General features: G+C 35.1%; 1 protein-coding gene across 1 annotated transcript in view; it reads right to left on the reverse strand.

The window, feature by feature from the left end:
- Positions 1 to 20,737: 20,737 nt before the first annotated feature.
- Jwa (PRA1 family protein Jwa) overlaps positions 20,738 to 27,973 on the reverse strand; it is a 72,624-nt gene continuing 65,388 nt past the window's right edge. The window contains exon 4 of the mRNA XM_081762455.1: positions 20,738 to 24,654. Coding sequence (XP_081618581.1) covers positions 24,566 to 24,654 — 89 coding nt within the window. The 3' untranslated portion in view covers positions 20,738 to 24,565. The remainder of the gene's footprint in view (positions 24,655 to 27,973) is intronic.

Here is a 27,973-nt window from a genome sequence, read left to right on the forward strand (position 1 = left end):
CTGACCGTGTCAATTTTGTTTTATGGGCGAAAAATATGTGTCCTCCCTAACAAAATCGCTCAAGCTTTTATACCAATTTGAGAACGCTGAATTCAAAGGGACTACTTTTAAACGCATTTGATAATGGTATCGCGAGAAAAATTACCTTAAAGTTGAACACTTTCAAAGTTTCCTTATTGAAATAACACTATAAAAAATATTATCTTTGCTAATATTCACCAAACTGAATTGTCTTGATGTAATGTGGCGTACATTTTTTTTCGCGCATTTCAATATTCTCAACTGCATGAGGTTAAGATCAGTCAAGAAAGTATAGTGATAACTTTTATTGCAATCGTTGTATTTTTATACTATGGTGTATATATTCTGAGTCCGATCAATCCTGGATTTTATCAACAGTTTTCGTACTTTTCTTAAGGGTTATACTTAAAACTACAGATACACGTCATATAAATATATATATTATTTATTAATAAGACATTAAACTGCAATCAATCACATTACCTCATTACCTATTTCTAGAATGTGTGCAATTATGCTGAAGCAGCTGCATTTTAAAACTGTGCCATAAGTTCTGCCTGGTACTTGAGCAGAAGTGTACTATCAAATACTAAAATCAACTATGAAAATTTTACGGTTTTGAAAATCTTTCTTCTTTTCTACTAATAGCAAGTTGTTTCTTACTAAAAAAAAGTCAAGAATTGTTCAATTGTGTGGAGTGAAGCATCCGTATAAAAACGATTCTTTGGAAAATTTTACACTCTTTTAGATTATTGACCACATGGTTAATTACAGGATATCATATGATTTTCTAATATGAATAATGTGATGTAAACAAAATCAATGGAGACTCCGCCATTCTGAAAATTTTGATTCAGAAAAATCATATTATTACGTATCTTTCTTTTCCCCTGAGTTTTGTTTCACAGTGTGAAAGTACTTAGACATCCAAATTATGTGAATTCAATACTCAAACTTCAAGTAGTACACATGTAACTATAGGTTGCGAAAGATTAATTAGATCAAATAAAGAACCTGTTTCTCGAATGCTGAATCCATATCAAAAACGTATTACTTGCTATCCTTTACTTTTTCGTTCTTCAGAACCTAATCATGGGAAGCTGAAATGATTGCAAAACAAAACAAAACAACAACAACAACAAAAAAAAAAAAACGCATTTCGATATCTCTTACCATTTTTGATCTATGCAAATCAATATTGAAACAGGAAGTAGTACTAAATTTCAACCACTTCTGGTTTTGGTAGAATGTTGCGAATTGTGATTATATGTTCTCTTGAATCGATTGCAGAAGATTGTTTATCGCTATTTAATACAATTTTTTGTTCTATGGCAACAAAATTTGAAACAGGAATTTAACCGGTTATTTTAACCACTTTTGGTTTGAATTGAAGGTTAACGGGTGAGACTGAATCTATTTGTGAAACTCTATTGCAAAAAAAAAAAAAAAAAAAAAACGCATCTCGATATATTTTACCGTTTTTGTTCTATTGCAACTGGAAGTAGTAGTAAATTTCAACCACTTTTTGTTTTGTTAGATAGTTGAGGCTTATGATGGTATGGCCTGTTGACATCTTGAATTTATTGTAGAAAACTATTTGTCGCTATCTAATAGCATTTTCGTTTCACGTCGAAAAAAATATTGAAACCGGAAATGGTTAATTTGAACTAATTACGTTTTAAACAGACCTTCAACGGAGCAAATGGAATCTAACTTGGGACGCTAAATCGATTGCATGAACGGCATATCGATATCTCTTACTGTTTTTGCCTTATAGAAATCAATATTGAAACAGGAAGTAATAGTAAATTTGAACCACTTCCAGTTTTGGTAGAGTATTACGGATGATCATGATATGCTGTCTTGAGATGCTGAATCGTTTGCAAAAACAAATTCTCGTTATCTGTTAAGCTTTTGTTCTTTGCGGACACACATTTAAACCAAAAATGGTTAATTTAAACCACTTCTGGTTTGAATAGAGAGTTAACGGAGGAGACGGAACATATTCTCGAGACGTTAAATTTATTACAAAAAAAAGGAATCTGCTTATATTTTACCGATTTTGCTCTACGGAAATCACTATTGAAACCGGATGTAGTAAATTTCAACCACTTCCAGTTTTGATAGTATTACGGATTGTAATTATATGTTCTTCCAAAAACCAGAATAGATTATAAAACCGCTTGTTGCTATTTATTATGAATTTTGATCTATAGCTATAAATGTTGAAACTGGAAATGACAACAGGAAGAGACGCTGAATCGATTGCAAAAGTCCATATCTCGATGTCTTTTAAGTTTGCTATATGGAAACGAAAGTAGTATTAAATTTCGACCACTACCGGTTTTGGTAGAGTGTTGTGGGTTGCAATGATCTGCTCTCTTGAGACCTGAATCGACTAGGGAAAACCACTTATCACTATTTATTACGTTTTGTTCTTTGGCAATGAATATTGAAATTGAAAATGGTTAATTTGAACGGCTTCCGGTTTGCATAGGGAGTTAACAGAGAAGATGAAACCTACTTACGGGACAATGAATCGATCGCAGAAACCGAAATTCGATATCTCTTACCGCTTTTTATCTGCTGAAATCAATATTGAAACCGGAAGTAAGAATAAATTTGAACAACTTTAAGTTATGGTAGAGTGTTACAGATAGTCATGGTATGGTGCTTGACACGCTGAATCATTTGCAAAAGCATATGCCCACTATCTGTTGCCGTTTTCGTTCTGTGGTGATAAACATTGAAATGGGAAATTACTAACTTGAACGACTTACGGTTTGAATAGAAGGTTAACTGTGGAAATGGAACCTATTCCTGGGATGTTGAATCGATTGCAATAAATAAACACTTCTCGATGTTTCTTACAATTTTTGTTCTGATACCAGTCAACAGATGGACGGACGGACGAACAAAGCTTTTCTATAAGAATTTTGACTCTTACGTAGCATAGTTTGGAAATAAAAGAAATAAAGAAAAGTCAATTCTGGTTTGTGAGGACATTTTCTGTAAATAAATTCAATAAACGAAATTAGTTATTTTTCGCCACAAATTTAAACATATATGTAAGTATGTATACAATACTCTAAATAAATATTGACTTAAAAATTCCTCTGTAGAATTGGTTGTATTAAATAGAAGCGGGAACTTAATTTACACAAACTTTTAAAAACATTAATTCTTATTCAAGTGTTTTCCAGTTCTGTTCTATTTTTTAACAACTGGTTATATATATATATATATATATATATATATATATATATATATATATATATATATATATATATATATATATATATATAAACTAACTAACTAACTCTATGGCCTATGGAACCCGGAGGTTCAATGCCACGTTCACGAAAGCTCTCCACTGACTTTTATCCTTAGCTAACTGCATCCAGTTTCTACTTTGTATTCCAATCTCTGCGAGATCCACCTTAATATTGTCCTCTCATCTGCGCCTAGGTCTTTCTAATGGTCGTTTTCCGATTGGTCTTCCAGTCAAGACTTTGAAAGCGTTTCTATTTTCTTCCATTCTAGCTACATGACCCGCCCACCTAAGCCTCCTAGACTTGACGATCCTAACAAAGTTGGGTAAACCGTATAAATTATGTAGTTCCTCGTTATGAAGTTTCCGCCATTCCCCATTCCCGTTCCTCTTGGGTCCGAATATTCGTCTCAGGATCTTGTTCTCAAATACTTTCAGTCTATGTTCTTCCTTCAGAGTAAGTGACCATGTTTCGCAGCCATACAGAACAACAGGCATGATTATCGTTTTGTATATTTTAAGCTTCAAATTCCTCGACAGAATTCGAGACGACAAGAGATTTTGAACCGAATAGTAACACGAATTCCCTGCTTTTAGTCGACATTTAATTTCTCCGTGAATATGATTTTCCTCTGTTAATATTGATCCTAGATATTTGAAACTGTCCACTTTATCAAAAGTATTATTTAATATTTTAACGCATCCATAATTTGCTGTATTCCGGTCCCGTCGCACTTCCATGTATTTAGTTTTCTCTGCATTTACTTCTAAACCCATGTCCCTGCAAGCGTTTAATAAGATCTCTGCATTTCTTTCTATTGTTCTCCTATCATCCCCTATTAGATTTACATCATCAGCATATGCCATAACCTGGTGAATACCGTTCATCTTTGATTTTCCTTATAGGGTATTCCAGAACGAAGTTAAATAATAATGGCGACAACGCATCTCCTTGTTTCAGGCCATTTTCGACGTGAAAGCTCGTGGACAAAAATTTTCCTACCTGGACTTTACTTTGGGATTCATTTAAACACGCCTTAATTAATGTAATTAGCTTTCTCAGTATTCCAAGTTCTGTAAGAACGTTGTATAATGTTTCTCTCCTAACCGAGTCGTACGCCTTTCTAAAATCAATAAATAGTTGATGTACCGGGGTATTGTATTCCCACTTTTTTCGAGTATTTTGCGAATGGTAAATATTTGGTCGATAGTTGATCGATTTCGTCTAAATCCGCACTGATAATCTCCAATAATTTCATCTGTGTATGGGGTCAGACTTGCTAATAGAATATTTGAAAGGATTTTATAGGATGTTGACAGAAGAGAAATGCCTCGATAATTATTACAATCAGTTTTGTCGCCTTTCTTGTGAATTGGAACAATGATTGATTCTTTCCACTATTGTGGCAATTCTTCCTTGTTCCAGATAAGGAGAATGAGTTTGTGTATCTTGTTCCACAATTTTTCGCCTCCAGCTAAAATTAACTCAGCCGGAATTTCATCTACACCCGGAGATTTGTGTTTCTTTAATTTCTTTATAGCGGTTTCTACTTCTATTCAGTTGGGTTCTGGAATATACGGTTCTGCGGTGTGTATCTCCTTTTCTCCACGCACACTAGTTTTTGGTTGTGTGTTAAGCAAATCGTCAAAGAAATCTTTCAATCTATTTAAGATACTATCCGTGTCAGTGAGAACTGTACCGTCAGATTTCTTTAATATATAAGCACGAGGTTGATAGCCTTTCTTAAATTCGTTGATTCCCTTATACATGTCCCGGATGTTTTTATTTTTACTATTATCTTCAAGTTCCTTAATTTTAGCTTTCAGAAAATCGCGTTTCTTTGTTCTAAAAGTTTTGGAAGTTTCCCGCCTGATATCTGTGAAATTTTGTGTAGTTATTTCATTCGGATTTTGTAGCCAGCGTAATTTTGCCTGTTTTCTCTTCTCTGCTAGTTTCATGCATTCCTGGTCGAACCATGGTTTGTTCCTACGTATTTCCGCGTGTCCCAATTTTTCTTTTGCTGAAATTTTAATGCTATCTTTAATTTCAATCCAGGTATCCTCAACATTAGTACACTCCGAATCTTCTAAAGCCGAGAATCTATTCGAAACTTCAATCTGGTATTTCTCTCTTACCTGGCTCTCTTCTAATTTCTTTAAATTGAATCTCTCCATTTTCGGACAATGAATATTACTTTTATTCAACGATAACCTCTCTCGTATTATTGCTGCTACCAGGTAGTGGTCAGTGTCACAATCAGCCCCTCTAAACAACCGGACATCAATTATGCTAGATTACCTTCTTCTATCTACTAAAATGTGATCAATTTGATTACGTGTTTTCCCGTCTGGTGATGTCCAAGTGTATTTATGAACGTCATGATGTGGAAATTTTGTACTGTTTACGATTAAGTTTTTGGATGTTGCAAAGTTCACGAGTCTAACACCGTTGTCATTACTTTCCTTATGCAGACTTTCGTTCCCTATAATCGGTTTGAAAATATCCTCTCGTCCTATCTTCGCATTGAAATCCCCTAATAGAATTTTCATATGGTATCGCGGGAGTTGGTCAAATATCCGTTCCACTTCTTCTTAAAGACTGTCTTTTATATCGTCATCCTTATCTTCAGTTGGGGCATGTACATTTAAAACAATAATATCACACCACCGTCCCTTAAGAGTAATAAAAGAAAGTCTGTCAGTAACAAATTCAACCCGTCTAATTGCTGGTAATATACGTTTATGAACGAAAAACCCTGTTCCTAACTGGTGATTTTTATTTCGTTCCCCGTAAAAGAACGTAAAATTTCCGGAATTCACAGATCCATTTCCTTCCCACCTAATTATATATATATATATATATATATATATATATATATATATATATATATACAACACGGATCCAAGGGGAGGGCTATAGGGGCTATAGCCCCCCTTGACGCTCAGGTATACACTGGATAAAATGGGCTTCAATCCTACTTATTACCCACCGACCACTGACTACGGGGTATTAATAGCATTGGTAATCAATACCACGAGTCCCACATGAGAGGTAATTACAGCTTTTCTTATCATTTAGTGTCACTAGTGTCGTTTTTCTTCCAAGCTGCACTTACTTGGTGTTGTACAGCGCCACAATTACCTCTGGTGGCGAAAATTGGAACTAATTTTGTTTTCTACACTAATCGCTTCTGCATGTTCTCAAAAGTACTCCTACCACGTTTGGTTGCATTCCGTCAAGTGGTTACGTCTCCAGAGTTCTCTGAACAACGATACTTATTTTATGATAACCTGGTACAAACACAACTAAATTACAGAATGCTAGTCATAAGGTGCTCAAAAAATCTACACTACTGAATGGCTACATCATCTGGTATATTCCCATTTGATCCGCAACAAGTTCAGGAACATGATTTTCTTTTGTCGAATGAACATGATCTGCCAGCAGCTGGAAACAATTCCTCTTCTGTGTCATCAGACTCATCTCCAAACACGTCCCAATCGCCTTCAGAGTTGTCAATTAAACAGTTCCTATCTTTTCCTGCTGTTGCTTCTTCCAAACCCACATCCCAAAGGCTAGGTGTTGCTAAAGGATTAAGTGTCACGAATTGTAGTTTGTTTCAAACTGTCTCCTCAAACACAATCGAAAGTAAGGATGCAGTGTTCGAAGTGAAAAAAAAAAAAAAAAACAGAGGCGGTATATTTTATATCGATTTTGACTCGGCATATCGGCTATCTAAATGTTGAAATACAGTGAGGATATGTTACCTAAAAGATTGCATTTCTATTTAGGCCTACATAATGACTAAAAATCATTGAAGAGTTTCTCTGTAGTTACGGGGGCAATGGACATGAAGAAATTTTGATCTCCCGGCAACAACTCGGTGAAAAAATAAAAAAATATCATTTTATGGTTGGTTATAGAAAATACACAAAAATACTGAAAAACCGAAATTTTATATTAACAATTTCCTGCAGGAAAACTCCCGGACCCCTCACCCAACTGAAAGGTACTCCAAACCCCCGGAAGATCCGTCCCCCACATCAGACAACCCCTAAATCCGCCCATGCTCAAAACATGACATGTATGTACATTAAGACAAGAAGACATACACACATTTAAGAAAGAAACATTTCAATATGGCACATCAAAATATAAACTAGATGAACTTCTTTAAAGACACCTCATTTTAAATACAAAAGGTAGGGAAAAGATAACAAAAATGTCGGTGTTGTCAACTTAGAAATTATTTCTACATAAGAAATAAAATCTCTTTGCGTGAAAAGCTATTTGTCAATCATTGTGTATAAAAATGGATTTATTAAAGGCTCTATATTAGAATCCACTTTCCAGTGACGGTATGTCTTGATCACTGGAAAACCAGAGGCGGTATGCCTTCATCACGGAAAAACCAGACGCGGTAGCCTATGGCATACCACCGCATACGTCTCACGTCGACCACTGTATGGATGAAAACAACTGTGGATTTTATGGGAAAAATTATTATGCTCTATCATCAAGCAAAGGGTGATCCATCACCCGTAGTTCATGGGTGTCCTGTACTGTGTGTAAGACCTGGTTTCATTAAAGATGTGTTGGAGGTGATAAGGAACTGTATTTTATATGTGGACGATGTGTCTGAATTATGACTTGTACTTCACGAAACTGGCAGACGTTATTAACACAAAATAATAATAATAATAAATAAATAAATGCTAGTCTCAGTGCACATATATTATACATTTTACTAATAATCTAGTTGTTTCTAGCAAAAAAATAGTAGTACAATGTAGTTCTAATGAAAACAAATGTGATTACCATGTTTAATGATTAAACACTATAGTGGTAGTTACATTACTGTGCATTTAGCTTACAGTTTCAACAGTAATTAGTATAGAAATTGCTATGTTAGTAATTTGTATGTATTTATAATGTATTTGTATTTATATTCTGTACTTATCATGTTAGAATGTTAGTGTAGCAAGATAGTGTAGCTAAAATATACGTATCAAGTATATATCTTCCTTCAAAGTTCAGGGTCCGGAATCGTCAACCTACTGTCAGGATTCACCCTTCCAAATTTGCAAATCAAAGATTTTGCCAACTTTCAGAAAATTATTTTTTATTTCTTAACATGCCATTCCAGGAAAACTATTACAGTTGTACATGCATACCAACATATCATTAAATAATATGACGAAGTATTGGATATTTTCGTTTAGCGGGGTAGTAGTAAAAGAAAGAAACATCAGAACTGTCCGGATTCACCCAAACTTACTCTATATGTTTCAGGTATAAAACCCTCACCACTATGCTCGTGTGACTCAGTTTTCATTCTTGATATCTAAGCATTTGAGATTAAGAAATAAACGCTTATACCTTGCTCTGAGAGATCGTATGGTTAACCCTGTAGCTGTAAGAATTTCTGAAAAAAAAATACAGTTAAACTAAAATTTCCTATCCTTGGATATAACTGGATCAAATTTAGTGTTATGTGGATTTAAAAATGGTTTCTGCGAACTGGAAGTATTTTAACAACCGGTTCTATCAAATCGTCGCAAACCGGCTGAATAGTACCACTATATACTTCCCATTAAAGAATATAATCTTCCCCCAAAAATATATAGTGAAGTACTTTCTGGTTCATATCACTGACAATATATATGTTCACATCATTGACAACCAAAAAGTAATTCATTATATATATATATATATATATATTTTTTTTTTTTTTTTCGGGAAAATTCCATTCTTAATGGGAAATGCTCAGTGGTGTTATTCAGCTGGTTTGCAACGGGTCGCTAGAACCGGATAAAGTTCTTCCTGTTATGCAGAAGTTAAAAGACGAATTATACTTGTTTCCATATGTGGAGCTGCTTCAAAATATGAACTTTTTAAAACATGAATAAGAAATATGTATTCATTGGAAGCTGAATGATCACAATTAAATGTAACGTACATTAATTTTCTGTGTTTAATAATTTTAATTTTAGATTACTTACTTTCTTATTAACATTAATTATCTGTTACGTATAACTACATTAGACTACACGAGACTCCCTCTCTCCTGAACTTTATAAAATGAAATCACAATTATTGGATCTTGTTTTTTTGAAATTTACCATCGATGCTTTCCAGCATTGAAACGAGACCTACAGCTGAAGACCTAACGGAATGTGTTCAAATTTCAATTTTCTCCCATCGGGAATCGAAGCCAGGACCCAGTGCACCAAAGACGAACGGGCTATCCACTAGGCGAGCAGCGAAAGCTATTTCTATCTATAGCATTGCTAAAATTGTTCATAAATCTATTCATTAAATTTTACACTAACTTTCATAGTTCAAAACAATTTGTATTGCGTAGTACTAAAAATTGCCATTTTAAATTTTAATTAATTAATTTTGAGATTAATTTTAACTGTTACATTTTTCAATTTTAATATTTAATTTAAAGAATTTTTTTCAGAGCTAATAAGATATTTATAATTGGCGACCTGATTCATATTGCAAAGTCTTAAAAATAAAAGAAATACAATTTCTAGATTTATGTGCCACAGTTATGCCAGTTTGACTAAAGAAAACGAATTATTAATAAAAATAAATTATTGTGAAATAGCCTAATCATTGAAATGAAGATGTAGAAGGAAAGAGTTCCGAACACATTATTGGTCCATCAGTAACTTGTGTGTCCAATAATTGAACCAGGAACCCCTCACACTGGAGGTGAGCGATCCAACACTGAGCTGACGTTCCGCTGTTTTAAAAAGATGAAAAAAATGTAACAGAACACGTTTGAGTCGGGTTTGTTCCGCTGTTTGTTGTCAGTATTTATTTGCAGAGTGAATGCTATACACAACAGGGATCATTTTGGTTTTTCGCTACTTAGAGAGATGAGATAGTTTGGATGTTTTAATACGTACAGGGATTGACGATCCTATTTACATTTATCGTCCTAGATAGGAGAGAGAAAAGAGTAAGGAATGTGCCGTAGCGTTTTGTAGATAATTACTATGATGAAACTACAACAATTAAATCATACGCAAATGGCATACTAAGACAGATATTTACTACACACGATATTTTCATACCACCTAAATATTTTTACTATATATTATACATAAAAAAAAAAACAAACTAATATGTAGATATGAACACGTTACCGCTTTAGAAGAGTTTAGATTAAGATAATAGAAGTTTTATTTTTTTTAAAAAAAAGATCTGTTTTCTGTATAAATTGAACACTTTTAAAAAGAATCGTGACCAACATAGATATTTCACTATATATAGAAAATACAAATTACCTATAATGATGATAAAACCCTAGAAATCTGTAAATTGATATTTTCCTTTATGTCATTAAAAATATAGTGATTTTAATTATTACATTAGCAAGTGCCACGTTAATAAAATGAAGAAAATCACAAAGAAATGAGAACTAAGGAAAACTCGTTTGTTCAGATATCTTTATAAGCTTGCGGGTGCGGTTTCAGAGCATCGCAGCCAGATTAGGACATCAGTTGCAGCCTACCAGCTTCTCGGTTCTCCAATACTTATCTGCTTTTAATTTTGTCTGGCTTCCGCAGTATTTCGTATATTTTTATACTAAGTAGCATGAACGTAGCCTCTGGTAAATATAATTTGTCAATCCTAGGTTTTTCATAGGACAGCCATCTATTGGTTGGTAATTTTACTATCACGCTACACATTATATAATGAAACGTACTGCACACCATCTAGTGTCTGTATCTGAACGACTACGTAAATCAAAGTGGTTGGTGGAAGATTTGCTTCCAGAAATTAATGCATGATTTGATCCCCATATTCCCATTTGTCTTATCATTCTAAACATAATGAAGTGTGCAAGCCACCAAGTTAACTTTCTAGCTTCAATTCCTTAAACTAAATCATGCTATATTGCAGTTATTAATAAAACCTTTTCTTCCAAAATACGATCAAATTTATAATGCGTTTTCGGAAAATTTAGCCCAAAGGAAATTCATCCTCAAAAGTAAACTACTCCTTATAGACTTTTCCATAAGAAATGATATATGCCGTCAGGGCCGGATTAAGAGAGGGGCTTAGGGGGGCTATAGCTCCAGGCCACCAGATGAACAGGGACCTCCCAATCTGATCAAAATCTGGGGGCCGCGGTGGCTCAGTGGTAGAGCGTTCACCTATGGTGCTTGGGGTTCCGGGTTCGATCCCATCCCCCGCCAAGTGAACTTTGTGGTGGACAAATGCCGTGTGCGTGGGTTTTCTCGGGGTTCTCCCGTTTCCTCCCACTTTCTTCATTCCACCATTTCATTCATTTCTCATAATCACCGTCTCCTTTAGCCTAACCGGCATAAGTGGGACGTAAAACTCAAAGATTTCATTTCATTTTCTGATCAAAATCTTAACTGGCTATCTAAAAATAATCATGAAAACACAATTATCATCATAAAATAAAATATATCCAAAAATGTGAAACATATTCCCTTAACTTTCCCAGTGTACTTTCACAGAAATGTATTGGGTGAAGTCAGCTGGGGCCACATTTTTTTCTAGCCCCGGGCCTCCAGATGGGTTAATCCAGCCCTATATGCAGTATATTAGGGTTATTAATGAAATTAAATCAAAATCTCATGAGTTGTATTTGAGAAAACCGTCAAAAAATCTTACCCCAAGAGCAAATTACCCTTTGTGGACATTTTCATGGCAGTGATCTATAGAACGATATAGACTTATTAATGCGATATTTTATTTATGAGATATTAAAAAAATCGCATCACTTATTTTTGAGAAAATCATCTTGCAAAAAACTCACCCCAAGGGTTAAACTACCTCTTGTAGGTATTATCGTAAAAGGCATTTTCCGCAATGTTAATAGAGTAATAAATGAAATGTTTATTTATAGGGATGGGCACGAGTGAGTTCGAGCGAGTTTTCATTGAAACTCGACTAGACTCGAAATAGACATATTTGACCTTGACTCGAGAATTCAGCTCGAAAAATTTCCTCCAGCTCGACTCGAATTTGACTCGAGTTTCGAGTCGAGCCGAGCCAAATGCTGTGTGTAGTTTCAAGTACTTTTTTCAAGGATCCTACATAGACAATATAATTATTACCAGATAGGTATACTTACCAATACTACCTCTACTACTACTTATTATTATTATTATTATTATTATTATTATTATTATAACACAGTGTATATAAACATGAAAGATAGGCGCTTTGTAGATGAATACCAAAAACTAGTTGATTGCTCACCTCGGTAGTCGTGAATTGTAGGAAGCAAGGACATCGTTCACATGGTTATGGGTTTGAGTTCCGGAGGAGCAACTATTCGAGCTCGAGGCAAAAATTGTTAAAAGTTATAGGGCGCCGGCCAAACATGTTCAAAACTGCTCCGCCCGGGTTTAGGGTTGTCAACGACTCGAGTAGCTCGGCTCACAGCTCATTCACTATGAAGCCGAGCCACAGCTCACCCATCCGAGCCGGCGGCTCACCTGAACCGAGTCGGTGGCTTATCCCAACCGCACCGGCTCGACCTGTTAGCTCAGTTGAACCGAGCTGAGCCGGTTGACATCACTACCCGAGTTGGGTTTCTGCTTGGGCTCAAAAGTTCGACCGCGCAGGTCTCAGCCTTGATTGTAAGAACTACAGTATATAATTAATTATATTGATGCTCACGATATTTGAGGCTATCTAGTTATAAAAATCCATTGTCATATCACTAATCGAGACGAGACAAGATGCGAGCAGTGTTCCATCTCGTGGGCAACAATAAAAATATTCCACAATACTGCTTACATTTCTCATGGCTTTCGCTTTCCAGTCTAATCAGGCAATGATTTCAAAACGAGTTAAAACGATCTGCGCAAGCGAGCCATTTATTAAACTCGACTCAACTCGACCTTAGAACAGTGACTCGGCTCGGAACTCAACTCGAGAAAATTGCCTTTGACTCGACTCGAAGTTACTTCGAGTTTCAAGTTGAGTTGAGTTTTAGCTTGACTCGTGCCCACCCCTATTTAATTATGAAATACGAAAAAAATCCACTGAATCATTAGTGAGAAAATTGACCGAAAAGATACTCACTACCAATAGTGAAAGCCTCTTGTGATTTTTTTTTAAAATAAGAAATTACTTAAATTGTATTTTACTGTTATTAATGAAACAGTTATAAATTTATGTCATATGAATAATCCTTATGGATCTTTTTTGAGACAAATGAGTTGTCATATTATTAGGTTGTTAACGAAATATTTATGTATTAAATATGAATAAAGTTACCTGTCATTTTTGAGAAAATAGTTTGAAAAACTCACTCCTAAGAATAAACTACCCGTCGTAGAATTTGGTATATGATTAGACCATGGCATAGCTACAGATTCTATCAAGTCACTTTAATTAGAATACGTATCCTAACGGAAGAGCGCGAGACGGTCAGAATTTATGCGAAAAATTGAGTACATCATCATCCTGTCAACTTCGGAAGATGAAACTTTGTATACAAATTGTTCATTCTAAATAAGTTGAACCGTGTCCCACCGTTTTAGCAAATTCCATTATTTTAAGTGGGGCAAGGGGATATATATATATATATAAACGAATGTAACGATGTTCGCAAACTCCTTTTAGAGGACTCCATCAATTATGATCTTTTGATAAATGATTGGACCAAGGCCTAATTTACCCCCTTGCTAGACTTTTATCATGTTACTTTTGGTATCCGGTCAAAACAGTGCATGAACAAAAACAGCGCATGCAAATACCGCGTGGACAAAACAGCGCATTAACAAAAACCGCGCAAGGACAAAAACAGCGCGTGGACGAAAACAGCACATCAACAAAAACCACGCAAGGCGAAAACTGCGTGAACAAAAACAACGTATGGACAAAAACCAAGCGTCCACAAAAACAACGCGTACAAATACAGCGTAGACAGAAGCAACGCATATACAAAAACCGCGCACAGATAAAAAAAATAGCGTATGGAAAGATGCAGCGCGGACAAAACCAAAAAATGAAAAAAACGAGCGCGCTTTTAATTAGTAACTTGATCTTAGGCATTTCTTACATTATTTTCAAATGAAATTCAACACAGGTCAATATATTTGACGGTCCTATGTCAAAACTGCGCAAACAACAGCGATGAGCGAGAACAGTGAATGCGAATTCAGTGTGGACAAAACAGCGCATGAACAAACGCCTGCACAGACGAAAACAGTGCATGCAAATACAGCGTGGACAAAAACAGCGCATGGACAAAAACCGCGCACACACAAAAGCAGCATATGCAAATACAACATAGGCAAAACAGCGCATGGACAAAAACCGCGCATGTACAAAAGCAGCACATGCAAATACAGCGTGGATAAAAACAGCGCATGAACAAAAAACGCGCACAAACAAAAACAGCGCAAGCAAATACAACGTGGACAAAAATCATTTGAAAATTTTGCACTAGGCTTGCTCGAGCTCACTTCTTCCAACTGGGCTCGCGATCACTTACCTCAATTGGGCTCGTGCTCGGGATCACTTCTCTCAACTTAGCTCACGCACATTCTGACTCGCGATCACTTCCCCAAACTGGGCTTGCGCTCAAACGGGCTCGCATTCAATTCTCTCGAATGGGCTTTGCGCTCACTAATCCTAAGTGGGCTCGTGTTCACTCGGACTCGCGCTCACTCGGTCTCGCATTCACTTCTCTTGACTGAGCTCACTCTCACTCGGACTCGCGCTCACTTATTTCATTGAGGCTCGGGCTCAATCATTCAGCGCATGCATTGCCCGCAATGCACATTCTTCCCCAAAGCAAACATTAAGCCTGAGTGTGTACAAGCCCGAGTGATTGCGAGTCCAGTCGAGAGAGGTGAGCGCGAGACCAAGTGATCGCGAATGCGAGTTGAGTTGAGTTTGAATTTAACGTCCCTTTCAGCAGCGAGGCTATATGAGACGTGGACCTACTGATTAACGTGGAATCCGAACCACATGAGCTCCCGCCGGGAATCGAACCCGGGTCTCCCACGCCAAAGGCGCGTATGCTAACCGCTTAGCCAAGGAGGAGCTCGATCGCGAATGCGAGTGGTTGCAAGAACAGTCGAGGGATGTGATCGGGAGCACAAGCCCAATTGGAGGAAGTGAGCGCGAGAGAGCCTAGTGCAATATGTTAATCTATGTTTTTTGTCCACGCTGTATTTGCATGCGGTTTTTTTGTTTGTGTGTGGTCTTTTGTCCACGCTGTATTTGCATGCGCTGTTTCTATCCACGCTGTATTTGCGTTCGCTGTTTTTCCACGCTGTATTTCACTGCGCTGTTTTTGACCACGCTGTATTTACACGTGCTGTTTTCACTCAACGCTGTTGTTTGCGCGGTTTTGACCTAGAACCGTTACTTTTATTAAAATGCGTATCACTAAGTGTGAGCTGGAAAGGACCAAAATTTGTCAAAAATTGAGTATATCACGATCCAGCCAACTTAGTAGGATGAATTTAGTATATCGATTTTTTTCATTTAAAATAAGTGAACCTGTGTCCCAGTTTCTTTGAAAATCCTCATTGGAGACATCTATATACATAAAAATGAAAACAACAATATTTATTCCGAGCTTCTTCTCGAAGGCTGCGCTGATTTTGATTTCTGGTACATGAGTTTACCCTGGCCTAGTTTAGTCTTTTAATACATCTCCGGCAAGGGCGTAACGGGTGAGGGATACGACACGTAAAAATATACTTGATGCTAACTCGTCCAACATCACTGCATCGATTTTGATGATTTTTGGTATAGTCTTGGTCGTAGAATTGTTTCCGCTATAAGAATACTTATTACTATTATTAATGTGCGTAAATCTGGCCTAAATCTACATAAAATTCATCTAAGAATAATATTAAACGCTGCATTTTTTTCCGTTTCAGGGACACTAAAACGCATTGTATGACGAATACCTTAAAATATATATGGTAATTTAATGTTAAAAGAATCTTTGCTGGAATCTTCCAACTGCATACACTTTTATGCAACAAAACTTTCTTGGTTAATGCATTGACTTATTTATACACTTTTTCGTGTTTATTTCTACGACTTATCCGGACGAATCTCACCACTGGAAAACAAAAGACATTGTATTATATAATACAACCATATAGAATCATATTGTTACAATATTTATTACCTAGTGCTCATTTATTTTTCCCAATTCCACAGGTTTCTACAGTAGTTCAGGAGGCGTTGAAGAACTAGATTAAAACAAGATACACGACGATACAAATCACACCAGTTGAGAGGCAGGAGCTACACTTTGAAGACGGACTGGGGAGTCAGAGAACCACAATGCTATGATTGAGTTACACAAGTGTAACAAGACTCTAGTGAAGATTTGCGAGCTCTTAAAACCACAACGAATCAGAATAAAAATTTTAACGCTACCGCGCCATTACTACGAAACGTCCTATATCGCTGATAGAGCAAGAATCAGTCTATCTCGTAAAACAGGACAAACATTAACACCGTTGCCCAAAGAATTCACAGAAATTCGTTCAGGAAGCAGAAAATCATGAGAAGGGAAATAAAAATTCCATCTCGTACCATCTCAAGCATTATTGAAGATTTTAGGCCAGAAACCTACCTATGACAGACCCGTCAAGAACTTGGAGCAGGTTTTGCTCACACAAGGGCAACAAGATCAAAGAGACTACTTGAGAGGTAAGCAAAACGTCGGCTCTGACAAACCATTTCATAGATGAAAAGAATCTCTCATGTGATAATACGGCTTTTATGAGAGATGTGTGGCCAGATTTGAAGATTGTAGATATGAACAGATTAAAATAAATAAATGAAAAACAGGTTTTATCGTAAAACTAGCATCTATTACCTGGGTCAAATTAAGAAAAAAAGAGTAATATGTTTCGTTAGTCAGTCACTTTTTACTATTACTAAAGCGCTCCTTGATATTGGTTATTTTCGATTATTTTTATATATCCCCTCTATTCCCTATGTTGCGGGCCACGGCATCGGAAGTGTCATTGTTCATCTCAGCGACCCCGAAAAATATGAATTCGAAACTGATATTGCTAATTTTGATGCTGATAAAACTGATATTGTCACTTATATATATATATATATATATATATATCCCCTCCCACAATTTTTGCGGGACTCAATTTAGATTTAAATGGCATCAGAAGTGTCACTGTTCATCTCAGCGACCTCAAAAACTACAGATTCGGCACTAATATCGGTCATTTTCGATCATTTGTAAATTTCTTTCCCCTTCTTTAAGTTACATCGTCAAAGTGATATGACAAAAATCATCTCATGTTCGAACTTAATCTAGGTTGAAAATTTGATCGAGATCCGTCCGGTCGTTCAAGAGTTATTGAGTTTTATTTATTTTTATATATTTGTCCCCTCCCCTAAGGTCTACCGTCAAAGTGATATGATAAAAACCACCCCAGGTTCGAACTTCAGCCATATTGAAAATTTGATTAAGATCGGTCCTGTTGTTAAAGCGTGATGAAATCACAGAGGCGGCCACTTTTATTTTTATTATTTTTACATATATATCTCCCCCTCCCCTCCCCTAGGTTCCACCGTAAAAGGGAAATAACGAAAACATGCCAGGCCCGAACCTTATCTAGGTTGATAGTTTGATCAAGATCGGTCGGGTGGTTCACGAGTTGTTTATTTTCATATATTTCCCCTCCTCCCCTTCCCTTCCTTCCCCTAAGAACTACTGTCAAAATGAAATAATAAAAAGCTTCCCAAATTTGAACTTCATACATGTTGAAAATTTGATTTAGATCGATCGGGTGGTTCAAAAGTAATTAATTCACGAACATAGTCACTTTTTATATATATTTATTGATTTTATATATCTCCCCCTCCATCCCGTTCCCTACGTTGCTTCGTCAAAGTGAAATGATAAAAATCATCCCAGTTCCGAACCTCATCTACATTGAAAATTTGATCAAGATCGGTCGGGTGGTTCAAGAGTTAAACTTTATTTATTTTTTTCTATGTCGCCCTCCTCCCCCTGCCATAAGTTGTACCGTCAAAGTAAATAGCTAAAAGCACTCCGAGGCCAAAGCCGCATCTACGTTGAAAATTTAATCGAGATCGGTCGGGCGGTTCAAGAGATTAAGAGTCACAAACATAATCGCTTTCAATTTTATAATATAGTTAAGAGCTTCAATCACTTTTTATGTTAATTTTTCCAGTTTTCTGCATAGGTGTAGCTTTTTAAAATTATGTACAGTAAATCCTTTACACAGAACATGTGTAACAAAAACTGAAGATAGAAAACCAAGTGTTACAAAACTCATACAAGTAGTAGATATTTAAATGTCATTATATATGATCTTATGACCGTAAAAATTCATGGAAAAAGCTACATGAAAGCGCAAGGAATAATACAAAATACTTACCTCAATATTTAAAGATTATAATTTGCCTAAGTTTGCCAAAGTTTGGTCAAACTACCTATGTACTCACTCTTCAGCAAATAAGGTCTTTTTAAAATTGTCCGAAGTACCTAGATCACCAGGACAAACTCTCACAAAGTATTTCCATCCGTTGTATTCGTGTGTCTTGTCAAAGCCTATATGAAGGTTTTCGTTGAATTAAAGTCAACCGCTGGCCTCAACACAGAATTAGAACTTCTAAAGATGAAAGATATTATATCGATTTATCAAAATTGTCATAAATATCAAAGGGAAAGCTTTTTTTCTTAATAATGTAGGTTAACAGAGCATTTTAGTTTCAGGCTAAAACATAATATTTTCGTGAAGTTTTATTGCCTCTTCTCACGAGCCAGTAATACAGTGATGATACATAATTTTTACTTTCAAGTATTCACACTGGATAGTGAATTTACAATAGCAATTAAATATTAAATATATGTTCACACCATTCGTATTTTTTTTTCTCAAGAGCACCGAAATGAATTGACAAATTTAAGTTCAGCATTGTCTGATACAAAAAAGGCAGGCAGCTCTACGTAAGTTGTAGGAAACTAAATTCACAATATATATATATATATATATATATATATATATATATATATATATATATATATATATATAATTATTATTATTTATTGGAAGAACATAATAACACATTGTTAATTTTCTGTCTTCTGTATGAATTCCGTAATAACGAAGTCGGGTCAAGACCACTTAGGGACTATTACGTGCCCTATCCAAATATCTATGTTTCAGAATCCTGCGGTACTTCTGCAACCATTTTATAAAGGTAGTTATGAGTACTTCAAATTATATGCCTGTAGCCAAACTTCCTCTATAAAAATTGTTTCGTGAGTTCCTTAGGATTCCCAAACATGGATTTTTGGATAGGTCACAAAGTAGTTCCTAAGTGAAGTCTTGACCAGACTACAGTAGGTCCCATAGTTTTGGAGCTATGGACATTTAAAGTTCATTTTTTCATGTTTTCGGCAGCCTATAACTTTGAAAGGAAGCATTTGTGCACCCAGGTTTGTCTATACTTTTTGTCTTATCTTGGTGTAAGGAATCACCTCCCAAACGTTGTCAGTGTTGTTTTGAAACACCGTGTATTTAAAGTAGACTCAATTTGAAAACACAAATGTAGAATATTAAAAAAGAAATGTTGAGTTTCTTGTTCACCCATATTTCAGCGAAATAGTGTTGCGAAATTGGGCCAGATAAACTTTGTCAAGTATTAGACAAAAATCCCGGGTACAAAACAATCTAACGTTGTACTTAATGGTGAAAACATAGAATTGGAAGAGGATCTTACACAGGAAGACATTTGGTATTTTTCACATGCATCAGTAACTTCTGCTGATAAAGAAATAAACTTTTCGGTCAACAAAACGTTTCTCACTGGTAAACGCAGAGGGTTTACAGAAGAAATCCTAAGGAAGATATTCATAGTTCATTGCATCAGAGGTCATTAGGGTATTGAAAGAAATTGAAATTTTATTTTCTTAATACCTGTATTTCAGTGCATATGTTAAAATTTTAATGCATATTTTTTTATATTTTTCGTGCTGATTTGCATGCATATCTCAGGATTTGTTTGTGCATGGAAATCCGGGCTCTATTTATCAGATATAATCAAGTAAAGAAGCGGCTGTAAGTTGTGTACTGATTTCATTAATGTACCAAAAAGCAACAAAAACGAACAAATGAATTATTGTTATTAGTAATAATAATAATAATAATAATAATAAAACAATAATAACAGATTCATCTTTGTTGTGTTTCTTTGGCCACTACTTATACTAAAGCCATCCATGCTATATCTTGGTAAATGTGTTTTTCACAGAACGTTTTTAATTGCTCTTTTTCTATTATTTTCACACGCTGGCCCGATCTTTTAAAAAGCATTATCCTTATATATATATATATATATATAGACAGGTTTTAAAATTCGACTCGATTTCTATTACAAGTTCTCATTAAAAGAATAACAACACTGAGTATCATTTAATAAAAGTCTTTATTAATACCTTACATTGGCATGATAGCCACAGTTTTACATACGAATGATTACCTATAAAATCACATTTTTAATGCCATAATTTCAGACTTGAGTTTATTTCTACCTTGTAATTCTGTATTTAAATATATGAACATCAATATATAATGAATTTTGTGCTGTAACTTGTCTATGTATATAGCGGCGACTGTTTAGATATTTTGTTCTCGCGATAAGATAGAACTTATGTCCTCTAAGAAACGAAGCAAAAAATATGTTCAAATTTATAAAATGTGTTATACTCTTAGAATGTTATGTTAGTTTCTGAAACCATTTAAATATTTTTTCTTCTCTTGTATGAATTAACATTTAACATGTATAACATTATTGAAGAAATCTGGTCAACACAAATTCTGGAATAAATTATCTTTCAGCAAGCACATTTATTGTGTGGAAACAATGCAAATTCTTATAGTAAATTATTTATAAAGGTTGTTAAATCGCAGGCAAAATGCATTCTGCCAGAGGATACAGATAGTCGATGAACACTTCGAAACTTCTTTTATGACAATAAAAGCTTTCAAGTTTATGTCACATTATATACACTTAGTTATTTAAGTACTTAATCATTTACACACAAATCGAGCTAGAAAACAATCTAGCTTCACAACGGATTACAATGACCAAATATAACATAAGTATGAATTTATTATGTATAAACACTGGATTAAGTACGAATGTTATTTAAAAAATGCAATTCTCATACTGTAAACACGGAAAAATTAACAGTTTCAAAAATGCATAGTTTTATTATTATTTCTTCAATGAATGTCGCTTGGAGCATCAGAACTTTTGACCGAAAAACCATTAGTAAAACAATTACTCGCAACACTCTTGCATCATACCGATTATTTTGTATACAGAGGACACCCTGGAAAAATAAATCGTTTTTTTTTCTTTCTTTTACTTATTTCTTATAAAAACATGATCAGCTGAGTGGACACTATGGTATACAAAGGACCATGTATATGTTCCATAAAAAAAAGTATTTTGATGGCATTTTACTTGATTATTTTATGTGAAACGTGCAACGTCGAACCTCATACAACTTGTATGTGAAATAACGAACAAAAGATATTTTCACACAAATTAACACGATTAAATAATCGTGATCAGTTCATGATCAAAATCTATTCGATTAGTTCAGTCAGCTGTAACTCTTGCTGTAATTATTGTACGATGTTGATTTATATCCTGCTCTTTCCGTAATGAAATGCTCTATAAATTACATGACTGAAAACTAATCGTCAAGAGATGTCAGGAAATGAATATTAAAAGACGTCTGTCTTCTTCCAAATGGCAGCTGTAAATTTCCAGTTCTCTACTAGGAACTTTACCAGAGACATAAATTGTACTGTGTTCGCCAGAACACTAATTTCAAAGAATCTATTAATGCCGTCAGATGTAAAAATCTGGAAATATTGCAGGATTTCCAAGAATTTCGGGAAAATTTTATTTTCGTTAATTTATCATCTACTTTCACCGTGATCGGTACAGTGAAAAGAAGAACACTAACGACTAGAAAAGTAGAAGTAATTCAATAGACAGAACAGAGGAAGAATGTAATACAACACGTTAAATGCAAGGTGTCTGGAAAGTCGCACAACTCAAACTTTGGAGCATCAGAACTTTTGAAACGTAAGAGTGAATGAAATAAAATTATTACCGAGGAAAGGCCTGTTTATGTAGATATTTTTAGATATAAATCATGGAGAGGTGGTTCGACATTTGTCCTCACGAATACCAGAATACCTGCTTTATTTGATACATATATACATGAAACGTGAAAAAGTACGAATTGGAGACAGGTGGGACATTATGGACAAACAGGAATGTTAATGGGTAGACTGTAATGGTAATGTATCGTTCTGAAATAAGAATGACACATTGGACCAAGTGCAAACATCCCACGACAGTGATAATCGCGTGCCGTAAAAAACAGGATTTCGGTCATTATGGCGACACGACTGACGGTACTGCATGGTGTCAATACATGTGGCTGGCCACCAACTATTCTATGGATAGTCTATTAAAAACTAACAAGAAACCTGTAAATCAGAGAGAGAAAGTTACCTACTCCTGGCCATGACTTCTCAATAAATTTCAACTTTCTTGTTTCTTTGTAACAGTATACGTAGGATGGTTGGTAGTCAGTCATGTATGTTGACACCGATTGCCATATTACCGGAAAACGTGTTCTTTACGACACGCCATTATCATGGCTGTGGGATGTCCGTACTTGATGCTAATGCGTCGTTGTTTCAGAACGACACATTTTCAGCCAAACTACAATTAACATTTCCATTTGTCCACAAACAATGCCACATCTTGTCTCCCAATTCGTAATTTTTTACGTTTCGTAATATTATATTCATTACCTTTTTATGTTTCTGGCATTTATAATGAGGACGAATGCCGAAACAGCAACCCATGATTTATATCTCAAAAATACTTACATAGATAGGCTTTCCCTGGATATCAATTTCATTTCATTCGCACTTACGGTTTAAACGTTCTGACGCTCCAAATTTTGAGTTGTGTGTTTCTTTCTTTTTATCACTGTTTTAGTTGTGATTAATGCAGAGACATAATTCATATTGTGTTTGTCACAATGGGAGCTCTCAAATTACGTACGTTTCAAAACAATACATCATATAGGTCGATGATATTACGGACTTATAAGCAGTACCGGTTTAACTTGGTAGTTTAGGCTATTAGGCAGAAATGTTGATATGCCACTCACTTATGTTTAAAATACGAATACAATGAGATACGATTTAAATAATCGTGACAGTTACAATAAGAACAATATGCGAAAACAGGAAATTGCATATGACATTTGGAAGCAGTGCGAGAAAATCTGTGAATTTCATTTTCTTTTCTTTGGTACTATCAATTGGATTGCTTTCAAATTACCTTCATACTGTTTACAACGGGTGCTATGTGCAATTAACTGATCTCCACAATATTTCATTGCCCGTATTTCAAAGGAAATAATTTATGTTGAATTAGATGCCAAGAAATTTACCCGTATGTAAGAGTCACATTTTAACTCAACCTAAGTACATATTCCGCTGTGATAGAACGTACATCTGGTAACGATTTAATTTCATTTCATATATATTTCACTCAAATATTGTGCTTCTAACGTTATGAACTTAAATGCGTGTTCAACAATACATGTAAAAGCTGGAAATGCAATCATACACACACTAGTTTGTCTTACTTTACGGAACATGTTTCGAGTTAATAGTTTACGAAATACATGATTTTGCCTGCATACAAATTAATTAAATATATTACAACAAACTCTTGTGAATTGTCATATGATATTCTTACGGAAGATTCAGTATACATCTAGCACTGATGTAACATAAAGCATAATAGTATTTACGCTGAATTTTCTATATACGGAATAAGCGGTCGCTCTGTACAGGAATATCATTTATTTGGGTTTCTCAACTCAACTCACTCATGCACAACGTCATACTACTACCAATATAAAAAAATCGTAATATATAACACTGTTTTTCACAAATTGTCATAAATATTTGAAATTTACCGTTAGGTAACGGTTTTCAATGTCAATTCGTTTTATAGTTTCCTCATAAAACAGCACAAAAGAAGTGATTTTTTTTTTTTTTTTTTTTTTTTTTTTTATGCTGAAACTATTTATGATCACCACGAAGATCAATTGATTCGGTTTTCGCTGACAATACAAAGACAGAAAGGACAAAAGGCAATTCATATTACTGGTCTACCAAATACTTTTAGTCTTTCCTCCTGTTTTCGTGATACAAGTCCGACAAAAGATGTCCTGTTTGACTTTTAAGGGGAACATCTCTCTGTAGCTTTACATCTGGAATAAGAAGAAATACAATCAGTGGTTTATATAATACTACTAATGCAGTCATTAGATAAGCAAGCATTATTATGATGCGTTAAGCACAAGCATGGAGTTTAGTTAATATTACAGAATAAAAAGATATGCTTAAAAGTGCAATGCCAATTTTATTTTACACAAATGCATGCATTAATACAGCATTTAGAATATTTTCCTTTCCCCGCCGATAAATCAAGAATATTTGAGAAAATTAAAACAAAACGATCTACGGAATATCCACAAATGTGAAGTTTCAACTCACGTATGCTTCATTACGTAGTAACATTAATAAAGAATTTCTTTTCCTTTGAGTTGCTTATACTTAGTCAAAGACTGGTCACTATATCACTATCAGAAACTGCCTTATAGATATGCAATTTTGGAAAATCATCACATAAAGACGACGTAGTTTTACAAGAATATTTGTCTGCAAAGGCCTTTCAAAGGATATATTACTCTTGATCCCACTTATCACTTTTGGCGAGGCCCCTCGCCGAATTTGGTTAGCTCAAAATGTCAACCCCTCAAATTAATGGAATAAAGGTTTCGACATTTTTCATATTTTAGTGTTATTTGAAAATACTGGGATAGGTTAAGATTTAATTGTAAACCAATTTTTTAAATTTCCTATTCCTCCATTTTGGATAAAGGAGCATAAAGACAGACTGCACCTTTTTTTTAAAAAAAAAATCTTCTAAAGACCATTCAAAGAATATTTTCCTCAATATCCTTTTTTGTTTGTTTGTTTCCTTGCTACCCTATCAGGTAATGCCCAGAGTTGAATTTGATTAGCTCAAAATGTCAGCCCCTTCAAATGAATAGAATAAGTGTTTCAGCAATTTTCACAAATAGCAATCGTTTCTGATGTAGAAGAGTCGATCTAACTTCATATATATATGAAAACCTCTCATTTAACTTTTATAGCAAATGATCTTTTATTGTAGTCACGCCCATCTTTTTAAAAATATTTGAAGTTACACATAATGCTACAATTATTACTGAAATTAGTTTGTAGCTTTTAATAGTATAAAATATATATTAGCATCTATATCTATGATTTATTTATTGGACGACGGAATTTATGGATAAGACTAGTCCAGTAATTTCTGATTTAATTTCGCTCGTTAATATTAACATATCTGGAAACAAATCCTTACATAAATTATTCTTATTTTCGGAGTATATCTGGATTAGTAGTAGAAACTTTTCTGTCTTTGAGATAAGAATCTGCAAATATAGCTATTACCACAGAATCCCAATATTTGACCATTTAAAGGAAACTATAAAAGCTTTATTTTTTCTGAGCATGAAGCAAGTATATTCCACCGATTATAGCCCATTGGTTGGTTATTACAGTTCTTGTAAAAGTAAGCCATATCATTCAATACTAGTGAAAGACTACTCCAAAAGCATCTTTAGAAAAAAATTAAAATCAAACGGTTGATACATTAATGCTGCTGTTTTCTAATACAAGTGCGTGCTAAGACTATGATTTTTTGGAATGACAATCACAATTCACATTCAGTAATATAATACAAATTAATTAATTGAATAGCATATTTATCTACACTCTAATAGTAAAATATGTCATAAAGAAAAATGTTTTTCGTAATAAGAGTATATATATATATATATATATATATATATATATATCATATCGATTAATAAGCACAACTTCTCTAGACAGAGTGCACTTACAGAAAAAACAGAAAATCGTAAAGAGTGAAACAGGAAGCACAAGCATATGAGCTACTTCCCTGTCATTACATCAAACTGAATGTGTCAACTTGGTTTCAATGTTGAGCTATCGCATTTACATGCTTAACCTTAGTATGTTTGTTTAAGCACGATTGAACACGGGATTTGTTACAATACAGGCTAATTTCTTTTGATTTAATACAATTACTGCTTAATGGAGAAAGAACTACTACTACCACAAACACAGATGAGTTTTAATTTTGTGTATGAAGTAATCAACATATAGTCAATGCAGCTACTAATGCTCAAAGCGTGCACAGTGTTCGTTATTTTAGAATGTTTCTTTTTTTCTTTTTCTTTCTTTCTTTTATTATTCTTATTATTTATTTTATTTATTTTTTTTTAGGAAATCCGGGATTACCTATGCCTTTGTATGTAATTTGCCATATATACAGAACTTCATCAATTTTATGGAAACACCTGAAGTTGGAAATACGTCACATATCTGGGCTGGCAACGGTAAGGCAGCAATCACAGCACGAGGCTGTGGTGGTGTGTTAAAGCAAACCGCGCAGTACGTGAGGAGCAGTAGAACGAAAGAGTGTGTGTGTGTACGTGTGACAGAGAGAGAGAGAGAGAGAGAGAGAGAGAGAGAGAGAGAGAGAGAGAGACTTGGCCAGACGGTGATAGTTCAAAATGGGAGATCTCTTTGATATCCAAAGAGGGCAAATTGTTAGGGAACCGGTCAAAACCCCCACAGCCAAAACACCCACACTCAAGAAATGTCAAAACGCCCACACAAACGGTCATAACCCCCACACAAATGGACAAATCTCCCAAACACACGAACGGTCATAACTCCCACAGCCAAAACCCCCACACTCAAGAAATGTCAAAACACCCACACGATCGGTCATAACCCCCACACAAATGGACAAATCTCCCAAATACACGAACGGTCATAACCCCCACAACCAAAACCCCCACACTGGTAATCGGTCATAACCTACAACGGTCATAACAGCCACACATAGCAACGGTCACAATCCCCACATAAATGGACAAAACCCCCACATGCAGAAATTGTCATAACTGCCACACAAATGGACAAAATCCCCACACAATCGGACAAATCTCCCACACTCTGAAATGATCCTGGTGTATGTTGCCCTTGTACTTTTTAATAACATTTTTTATTCCACTTAAACTGATGTTGCAACTATTCTTCTTGCACTGTTTTGTAATGACAGAAACACTAAAGAGGGCATCGTAAAGAGCCGCAACAAAGACGTGCAATCACGATCATTTCAGAGTGTGGGTGATTTGTCCGATTGTGTGGGGGCTTTGTCCATTTGTGTGGCAGTTGTGACAATTTCTGCATGTGGGAGTTTTGTCCATTTGTGTGGGGGTTTTGTCCATTTATGTGGGGATTGTGACCGTTGCTAAGTGTGGGAGTTTTGTCCATTTGTGTGGGAGTTTTGACCGATTTTGTGGGCGTTTTGACATTTCTTGAGCGTGGGGGTTTTGACCGTTCGTGCCTTTGGGAGATTTGTCCATTTGTGTGGGAGTTATGACCGATCGTGTGGGCGTTTTGACA

The sequence above is a fragment of the Thermobia domestica genome, chromosome 6 (assembly GCF_964235325.1).
Source record: "Thermobia domestica chromosome 6, izTheDome1.hap1.1, whole genome shotgun sequence".
NCBI lineage: Eukaryota > Metazoa > Arthropoda > Insecta > Zygentoma > Lepismatidae > Thermobia > Thermobia domestica.